Raw genomic sequence first — 9,151 nt, forward strand, 5'->3', positions numbered from 1 at the left:
AACACCAGCAGCACTGAGATCAAATACACTGAATACTACCAACAGTTCAGATGCTATGTTTTTATTGTGGATAAACAAACACACAAATACAAATACACAAAATAATAAATGCACAAAACACACTAGCACAGGCTATAAATGTCTCTATATAATAAAATGCTACAAAGTGATTATACAATACATCAAATCTGCAAGCATTTTTTTGATAGTATGTAATATATAAGGCATAAATAGGTTTATATAAGTAAAAGCTCACATTTCGACAACTGCAACAAATTTTTGGATCAGTGGTTCTCAAACTTTTTCACATCACAGACCCTGAAACCTCACAGATTGGACCAGTGACCCCGACTGATGAGAGTTTTGCTCTTAGACGTTTCATCACAGAAAGTGTTTAAACCCATCACCAAAATAATCATATAATCTATCATTGTGTTACTTATGGAAGAAATTACCGTAAAAATTAAAGTTTCTCCTTTTTGCTGATACAAAATAATAATAATAATAATAATAATAATACACAGATACCGTATAAACAAAAGTCTTATTTGTATTTGTTTTAGACATTTATAATAGTAAATTTCACTCATTTGAACCCACACAGTACACATAAACTGTAAACTGTGCCTCTGCAAATTAAAGGGTTAAATGTGAGTTTGACTGAAGCTAAAAGTGAACATGTTAACCTACACAATTCAGGTTGCAGCTGTTTTGTCAACACATAAAAATTCTCCCCTGACTGAACAGTATTACTTAAATTATTGATATTAATACAGCAAAGATTAAAAACATTACTACAGTGTGAAAGCCTCAGTGAAACCAAACATTTGTGTTATATCACATCAATCTTTTGACTCTGAGTAGTAAGACTCTGGTTTCCCCGTGAACTGGATTCGTCCACGAACACACCCATCTCTAACAGGACAGCCTTTGGAACAGGGTGGGCATGACGGGACACATACAGCTTCTTCAGACTTTGACTCATAGGTGAAGGTTTGTACTCGGTGCATGAATTTCCGCTCAGACTCGGAGCACATTTCACCTCCATCTTGTAGAAGAGCCGGCCATGCTGCAGATTACACAGATCCTCTTTGACCCCTGCAGACACGTCTTGCTCACATTCTCCCAAAAGGTCGTCGTCCCACTGGTTGTCCTCATCCCACACTTCGAATCTCACCCTGTGTCCTGAGGACAGATCCTGGGGGCCCAGGTCGATGACTGTGGCCCAGTGTGGGTTGTTGTTGTTGTAAATGACAGGAGACCGCCGGACCATTAGCCCATTGAAGGACACCTTCACGTAACCATCTGTGGCTGTGGTGTGGTCTCCCCACAGACCAGTGGCCCGCTGTACGGTAATGATGACCCGTGCCATGCCCTTTCGGGTCGGGCAGCAGTCTGCATTAACAGCAGGTTCATTGTGGCACTGGCAGACACAGGGATCCCTCGTGTCGCTCTTGATGCCGGCCTGACAGCGTTCACTGCAGTTCCTCCACAGGCCCTTCTCCAGGATGTAATGGCTAATGGCCGAGCGCAGGTTCTTCCGGGCAGGTGTGTTCGTAGGCAGCAGCTCATGGAGCGCGTCCAGGGAATATGAGACTATGTCTGGATTCTGTGGGAGTGTGTTTAGCCATTCCTTGTAGGCCTCTGGATTTTTGTCAGCAGAGAAGAGAAGGTCTGGCTCCGTGGTATGGCCCCCCTTTATTTCTGTGAACCTGGAGAGGAAAGAGTTGTTTGAACAATTGAGTCAATTTTGGCATTTCTGGTGCTGAAAATGTAAAAAGAAACAGAAAGAAAACATTTGGCTGAATATATGAGAAAATGTTCTATACCTGTCGCTGAAGAGGCTGGAGAAGGACGTCTTACTTTCCATCTTGTCACTGTCCTTCTTGCAGTGTTTTGTTTGAGTTTTCACTTCGGCGTGGATGCTGGCGGACGCCTCAGCCTCCAGGCACATCTCCACCTCCTCCACGCTGAGGCCCTGCAGGCTGGCCTGGCACTGCCTGATGCTGGTCACAGACTGAACACTTCCTCCCAGCTTCACCTGGAATAATATGATAAGCGTGTTACTTTGTGTAATTTTGTGTGAATTGCTTTTTGACAGAATTGCCTTTTGTTGTCATTCACCTTGGTGATGTAATGGGTGCCGAAGTTATCAATGAGTTTGTAAAATCGCTGCTTGAATTCGGGGCTGTAGGTTTTGGGGAGCTGTTTTACCGCTTGGTGAAATTCTCTGTGCAGCCTCGGTTTGTTGGACACTCGGTAGCTGTTTACAGTGAGACACCAGGCAAACAAAGACAGACCAGTATGAAGCAGTCTTCACATTTATTTTAATGACTGAAGAAAAGTTTAATCTGAGTTCTCGCCTTCTTACCTGTAGTACTCGCAGAACATGCTTTGGCTCGTGAAGCTGAACTTGTCGTTCTTCGTTTTTTCCATGGAATATTCGGCCAGTTTAGAATTGGTACCAGCCAGCATCACTCTGCCGCTTTTTTCACCCACACTAACGTCTAGATTGGTATCCCAGTTGTTTTCAACAGAAGAGGTGCTGGAGCTGACCAGAGACTCACTGGATCGGTGGAGTTTGCTGGCCACTTTCATGCTGCAGGACTGTTTTGACCTCCAGTCCACCACCGACAAGGGGAGCTTTTGTTTTTTGTTCTCCAGATAGGGGTTGCTGCACAGGGTGCATGTTTTGTCTTTGCGTTTCCACTGATTCATGTCGAGCACAAAGGCCCCTTTACGCTCCATCTTGGTGATGTCGAAGCCTTCTCCGGCCAAATTGGAACCTGGAGCAAATTCTGCCTCTACGCACTGTCTGGGTGTCCCGTCAGTGCACGATTGATACGTGCACTGAGGGAGAGACAGCATGAGGCCGGCACAGATGCAAATATGCAACATGAACATGCTGCTAAGTTGTGTGATGGATTCAAACTGATGGTTTATCCTGAAAAAGAGACATTTTAGTTGAACAAACATCAGAAGTGGAGCAGTTCATTACTCTTGCTCAGTGGGGTAACTCTGTCACCCTTTTTTAAGGAAACATGCAGTGATAGACAGACTTCCTGACAATCTTTAAACTGTCATTTTTGTCCAAATCTTGGTAAAAGTTGTATTTTCATATGACTTAGTGGCATCTTCAGGCTCTGCATCATTTTATTTTGTTATGTTTATTGACCTCTCTTGCTGCTCTTGATGCTCTTTTGATGATCTCAATCAAGTATTTTAAATCAGTTGTAAAGATTTGTGGTTTGATTCTGATCTGCACAATAGATAAGTGTCAGTTTCGAAAGATGACTTTTTTTATCTCCCTTTGATTCTTTCTCTCGTGGAGAACATCAAGGCTCTATTTCAGGACCTTCTTCATGTTACATGTGTTGTATCGCAGGGATCCGCGCAATGCGTTTTGATCAGAAACACTGAATGTGAATGAATGAATCTTTTACAAGAAAATGTGGCGAGGCACCTTTAAGTCTCTTCTCAGTTGCCCCAAGGATGTTAAATACTGAAAGGCCAAAAACTTTTTTCTACCTACATGAGAATATGACAAACCATCATTTTTACTCATTACTGTCAAGTCTTTCTAGAAAGCATTCAGGTCTCCATGACACTAGACAACTGCTCTGATTTTCAATGAGCTTTACACATAAATAGTCTTGACTTAGAGCATAATAACTCATGGAATAACACACTAAATGTTTAAAAATACTGTTCTCACAAAGGTGAAAGGACTAAATAAACTACACCATAGAATTACTCACAGATACAGCAAAGAACAGTTTATACTGTCTGGAAGACTAATGAAAAGTGAAAGAAAGTTTTAGTATAAGCACATCAGAGCAGACTCACCCTCGTCGCGCCTGTTAAAGCTGCATGTATGAAACTGACAGTGAGCATGAATATCAGGGCTTTGTCTTTAAAAGTTTAAACGAGAGCAGGGCAGGAGGTGGTGAGGGGGGTGAGGTGACAGTGGTCTTTAAGAGAGCAGAGGAAAAAAAAAAAAGTGGTTTGTCAGTTTCGTCAATGTTGAACAGAGCCGGTACTGAGGGGGAGGAGCTGGTGGTCTACAGACAAACTCAAAGACATGGTGACAACATAAAAGAGAGGCTGGTGTTCCAGTCACTAACGAACCAGAGACCACAAACCTATCATTTCTCTGAAGTGGTGGTGGGCTGTGGCCAAACAGAGTGAGAACAGGAGGCTGTCACACGCTAATGATCGATTTCCAAAGAATTTCACGAACACAAGGTAAAGTCATAGTCGTACATAATAAATATATGATAGGTTGTCATTAAATTCCGCTGAGCCCGATGTGAGAACTACATGCCAAACAGGGCCAGTGTAGCAACAAACACTGAAATATCTGAGTAGTTTATACAAGTTCAAAATCATTTATTTTTGAATGCTACGCAGAAATCAATCTAAGTTACAGAAATTCGTGGTAGAGAAACCATTGAAATTACAGTAAACATAAGAAGAACACAGTAAATGGAAACTAATACATGCAAAGATTCATACATTCTATAAAAACCCCACCAGCACTAAGGAGGTAGATAAAGCAGCAAAGGCCTCTCTCCCTCTGTCTCTCTCTATTCATGGGAATCAAATATAATCATCAAAAATCCACAAGGCAATAAGGTGATCAAAATGGTGAAAACAAGCCAGTACATGTTATTAATACCTGAATAGAAACAATAAAATGGAAAGAAATGCACAAATAAAAAAGCCTGTAAAAAATAATGTTGTAAGTAAAAGCTGCATTGAATTAAAATCACATTTCAAAAGCTGCAAAAAAACGTTTAGATGATCGGCTGCACAGGCTCTGCGGCCCTACAGTGAAGACATGAAGGTATATAAAAAGAAATGAGACTATCTTTTCTATCTAACCTCTGTTAGTAACACACTTCTGCCAAACACAAGTTTGCTTTTACTTTCAGTTAATGATGTAGATTAAACTAAAAGAAAAACTGAACATGCAAGATATAAGAGGTATTTTCCTGATATTGAGTTGCAGCTATTTTGTCAACAACACTGATATATTTCTCATCTTTTGCTGTCAGCAGAGATTTAATGTGGGATGAGACTTTTGATTAATAATTATGATGCCTTTTGCTTAGATTAACCTCATCGATACAATAAAAGAGATGTTCTTAATGCCTTGAATGTAGAAAGCCTCAGTAAAACCAAAGATTTGTGTTATATCACAACAACCTTTTGACTCTCAGCAGTAAGACTCTGGTTTCCCTGTGAACCCGATTCGTCCACGAACACGCCCATCTCTAACAGGACAGCCTTTGGAATAGGGTGGGCATGACGGGACACATACAGCTTCTTCAGACTTTGACTCATAGGTGAAGGTTTGTACTCGGTGCATGAATTTCCACTCAAACTCGGAGCACATGTCACCTCCATCTTGTAGAACAGCTGACCGTGGTGCAGATTACACAGATCCTCTTTGACCCCTGTAGACGGAACTTTCTCACATTGTCCCAAAAGGTCGTCATCCCAGTTGTTGTCCTGATCCCACACTTCAAATTTCAGTTTTTCTCCTGAGGACAGATCCCGGGGGCCCATGTCAATGACCATGGCCCATTGTGGGCTATTGTTGTTGTTAATGACAGGAGACCGCCAGGACTGTTTGTTGTAAAACACCTTCACGTAACCATCTGTGGATGTGAAGTAGTCTCCCCACAGACCAGTGGCCCGCTGTACGGTAACAATGACCCGTGCCATGCCCTTTCGGGTCGGGCAGCAGTCTGCATTAACAGCAGGGTCATTGTGGCACTGGCAGACGCAGGGATCCCTTGGGTCACTCTTGATGCCGGCCTGACAGCGTTCACTGCAGTTCCTCCACAGGCCCTTCTCCAGGATGTAATGGCTAATGGCCAAGCGCAGGTTCTCCTGTGCTGAGGTGTTTTCAGGCAGTAACTCGTGGAGCGCGTCCAGGGAATATGAGACTATGTCTGGATTCTGTGGGAGTGTGTTTAGCCATTCCTTGTAGGCCTCTGGATTTTTGTCAGCAGAGAAGAGAAGGTCTGGCTCCGTGGTATGGCCCCCCTTTATTTCTGTGAACCTGGAGAAGAAAGAGTTGTTTGAACAATTGGTGCTAAAATAATCATTTAGAGGTGTAAATGAATCAAAAGCATGTGATAAGAATATGAGGAAATACCTGTCGTTGAAGAGGCTGGAGAAGGCCGACTTACTGTCCGTCTTCTGAATGTCTTTCTTGCAGTGTTTTGTTTTAGTTGACACTGTGACGTGGACACTGGCGGACGCCTCAGCCTCCAGGCACATCCCCACCTCCTCCACGCTGAGGCCCTGCAGGCTGGCCTGGCACTGCCTGATGCTGGTCACAGACTGAACACTTCCTCCCAGCTTCACCTGGAATGATATGTTTAAATACTGTCTGCATAAGCAAATGCGTTACTTGGTATAATTTCACAATTTTGTGTATTTCTTGATAAAATTGCATTTTATTTTGTTAAAACCACGTTATTGTTGTCATTCACCTTGGTGATGTAATGGGTGCCGAAGTTATCAATGAGTTTGTAAAATCGCTGCTTGGATTCGGGGCTGTAGGTTTTGGGGAGCTGTTTTACCGCTTGGTGAAATTCTCTGTGCAGCCTCGGTTTGTTGGACACTCGGTAGCTGTTTACAGTGAGACACCAGGCAAACAACGACGGACCAGTATGAAGCAGATGTTTAACAGTGTTGCATTTGAGCATTAAAGTTCATTCATTTGTTCATTGTATTTAACCTCACAGATAGAAGCAGAGAACGGTTTCATCCGAGTTCTCGCCTTCTTACCTGTAGTACTCGCAGAACATGCTTTGGCTCGTGAAGCTGAACTTGTCGTTCTTCGTTTTTTCCATGGAATAACCAGCCAGTTTAGAATTGGTACCAGCCAGCATCAGTGAGGCGCCTTTTCTCCCTACTTTAAGATCTAGATTGACCTGCCAGTTGTTTTCAACAGAAGAGGTGCTGGAGCTGACCAGAGACTCACTGGATCGGTGGAGTTTGCTGGCCACTTTCATGCTGCAGGACTGTTTTGACCTCCAGTCCACCACCGACAAGGGGAGCTTTTGTTTTTTGTTCTCCAGAAAGGGGTTGCTGCACAGGATGCATTTTTTGCCCTTGCGTTTCCACTCATTCATGTCGAGCACAAAGGCCCCTTTACGCTCCATCTTGGTGATGTCGAAGCCTTCTCCGGCCAAATTGGAACCTGGAGCAAATTCTGCCTCTACGCACTGTTTGGGTGTCCCTTCAGTGCACGACTGATACGTGCACTGAGGGAGAGACAGCATGAGGCCGGCACAGATGCAAATATGCAACAGGAACATGCTGCTAAGTTATGTGATGGATTCAAACTGATGGTTTATCCTGAAAAAAAGACATTTTAGTTGAACAAACATGAGTGAGTGGAGTAGGTTGCACAGGTCTAAACTACTGTAGAGTTTGAAGCAGCAGTTGGTGCCAGTGATTACCCCCTTTTAAAAAGAGTCGTGAATAATTTTAGACCCATCACTATAAGCTGCCATTTTACCTGAGATTATAGAAAAATTATCCTAACACAACTGATTTCTTTTATGAATCACAATCATAAAAGAAAGGCTTGCTTCCAAAGGAGAAATTCTTTTGGGTTTCAGTTCAGCTGTAATAGACTTAACAGCGACTATCATTTTTATGCAGATGATATTCAATTTTACATCCTGATAAAGCCTCGTACCTCCAACCTGTCCTGTATTATGTCTTGCCCTCCTGAAATGAACTTGATGTCTAAACATTTCCAAGAGAAAACAGAGATCATTGCATTTATTCATTCAGGGCCCAGCATTAGCACAGTTTCTTGTATAGTCTGGGCACCTTATATCATAATGTGAAAGAAGAAGCCCATATTCAAGGGAGACTAAACCGGTGCAGTCCTGTTTTGTTCAGATCTAAGGTCATCTCCCTGTTTTTATCTCCCCTAGATTTGATTATTGAAACACAATTTATTCTGGACTCAGCAGAGAAACGATTAAAGAACACAATTTATACAAATTATACAAATCACTGCAGGCTTTCCAGAGACACCGCCACACTATCCTGTAATTCACTGGTTGCCTTTGAGTGATTGATTTTGTGTGGTCAGGCTTCTGCTTATATCTGCTTATATCTGATAACTTCTTTTGAGTGAACCAGTAGTAGTTCCAAAATCTCTGTGACTCTGTGTTTGCTGTCTGAGGCCAACAGATGAAAATCAATTTCCTTTTAAATCTCTTTTCTAAAACTTAGTTTACTCTCATCGATAATGTAATTCAAAGTATTAAAATCTAAAGTATCTAAATTTAAAAGTATTCAATCTTTTATTTTTCACATTTTGGAATGATGACAGGGTGGTGTAACAGTAGCAGAAAGCGTTTTAAAAATATATTTAAAATAAAAAAAGAAGCAATATTAATAATAATAATAATAACATATCTAATAGCTTGGAGGGAATTATGTATCTTAAAATAAAGCTTCAGAGTATTTCAAAATGAGCAAATCTGCGAAGACTCACCTCTGTCTTGTGTGTTCATGCTGTGGGATTCTGAGTTTGAGCATCAATATCAAGTACCTTGTGTTCAAATAGATGAAGACGCAGGGCTGGACATGTTGAGAGGGCGGTGTGACAGAGGTGAAAAAAAGGTGGTTTGACACTTTGATCGATGAAGAGAAAACCTGTCATTTCTCTTCAGCTTGGGTGACCTGTGGCCATAGGTGAGAAGACCAAACAACTTCCACAGACAGTGGTGGCTTGGCAGCAAATACTGATACAGTTGTGACATTAAAATAAAGCCTACAAACAGAATAGAGGCTTCTCTGATTAGTTTAATATGTAAAAATGTTATATTTATACACGTGATCATGCATCTGAAATGGCGAAATTAAAATATTTGAAGTAAACTGGGGAAACTTAAAGTTGGGCATGTAACAGACTGGGTGACATCTTAATGTAACTTATTTTATTGTGTACAAATATAAATATAAAGTAAAGAATATATATAAATATAATGTAACAAAAAACAATCATGATGATTCAGCCATAAAAAGCACTTTTACATCAGCACAAAGAAGATGTAGGGGCAGCAATGCAAGTAGGAGAGGAACAAAATATTAAATATATGAAACATGA

The 9,151-nt window shown here is 41.6% G+C and overlaps 2 protein-coding genes across 2 annotated transcripts; both read right to left on the minus strand.

Annotated features, from left to right (window-relative positions):
• Positions 1-45: 45 nt before the first annotated feature.
• LOC139611836 (perforin-1-like) lies at positions 46-3,991 on the minus strand. Its single transcript, XM_071466777.1, has 5 exons — positions 3,847-3,991; positions 2,372-2,944; positions 2,125-2,263; positions 1,830-2,041; positions 46-1,712 (listed from the first exon to the last, which is right to left on the minus strand). Exons 2-5 carry the CDS (start codon positions 2,902-2,904, stop codon positions 833-835), a joined length of 1,764 nt encoding a protein of 587 aa, XP_071322878.1. The 5' UTR covers positions 2,905-2,944; positions 3,847-3,991; the 3' UTR covers positions 46-832.
• A 374-nt stretch (positions 3,992-4,365) lies between these two features.
• On the minus strand, positions 4,366-8,586 carry LOC139611845 (perforin-1-like). The gene is made up of 5 exons (XM_071466789.1): positions 8,537-8,586; positions 6,805-7,377; positions 6,507-6,645; positions 6,167-6,378; positions 4,366-6,070 (listed from the first exon to the last, which is right to left on the minus strand). The coding sequence occupies exons 2-5, from the start codon at positions 7,335-7,337 to the stop codon at positions 5,194-5,196; spliced, it is 1,761 nt and encodes a 586-aa protein (XP_071322890.1). The 5' UTR covers positions 7,338-7,377; positions 8,537-8,586; the 3' UTR covers positions 4,366-5,193.
• Positions 8,587-9,151: the final 565 nt, after the last annotated feature.

The sequence above is a fragment of the Trachinotus anak genome, unplaced genomic scaffold, assembly GCF_046630095.1.
Source record: "Trachinotus anak isolate AG129_WGS33_773 ecotype Australia unplaced genomic scaffold, CSIRO_AGI_Tana_v1 ptg000003l, whole genome shotgun sequence".
Taxonomy (NCBI): Eukaryota; Metazoa; Chordata; class Actinopteri; order Carangiformes; family Carangidae; genus Trachinotus; species Trachinotus anak.

What these genes read in the sequence shown, in the direction of transcription:
- LOC139611836 (XM_071466777.1), bottom strand. Translation starts at nt 2,904, where the DNA reads ATGTTCATGTTGCATATTTGCATCTGTGCCGGCCTCATGCTGTCTCTC. An exon ending in GCACCCATTACATCACCAAG is followed by an intron (nt 2,042 to 2,124) that starts GTGAATGACAAC and finishes ATATTATTCCAG; the next exon opens with GTGAAGCTGGGAGGAAGTGT. An exon ending in TCCAGCCTCTTCAGCGACAG is followed by an intron (nt 1,713 to 1,829) that starts GTATAGAACATT and finishes TTTCCTCTCCAG; the next exon opens with GTTCACAGAAATAAAGGGGG.
- LOC139611845 (XM_071466789.1), bottom strand. Translation starts at nt 7,337, where the DNA reads ATGTTCCTGTTGCATATTTGCATCTGTGCCGGCCTCATGCTGTCTCTC. An exon ending in ATGTTCTGCGAGTACTACAG is followed by an intron (nt 6,646 to 6,804) that starts GTAAGAAGGCGA and finishes CACTGTAAACAG; the next exon opens with CTACCGAGTGTCCAACAAAC. An exon ending in GCACCCATTACATCACCAAG is followed by an intron (nt 6,379 to 6,506) that starts GTGAATGACAAC and finishes ATATCATTCCAG; the next exon opens with GTGAAGCTGGGAGGAAGTGT.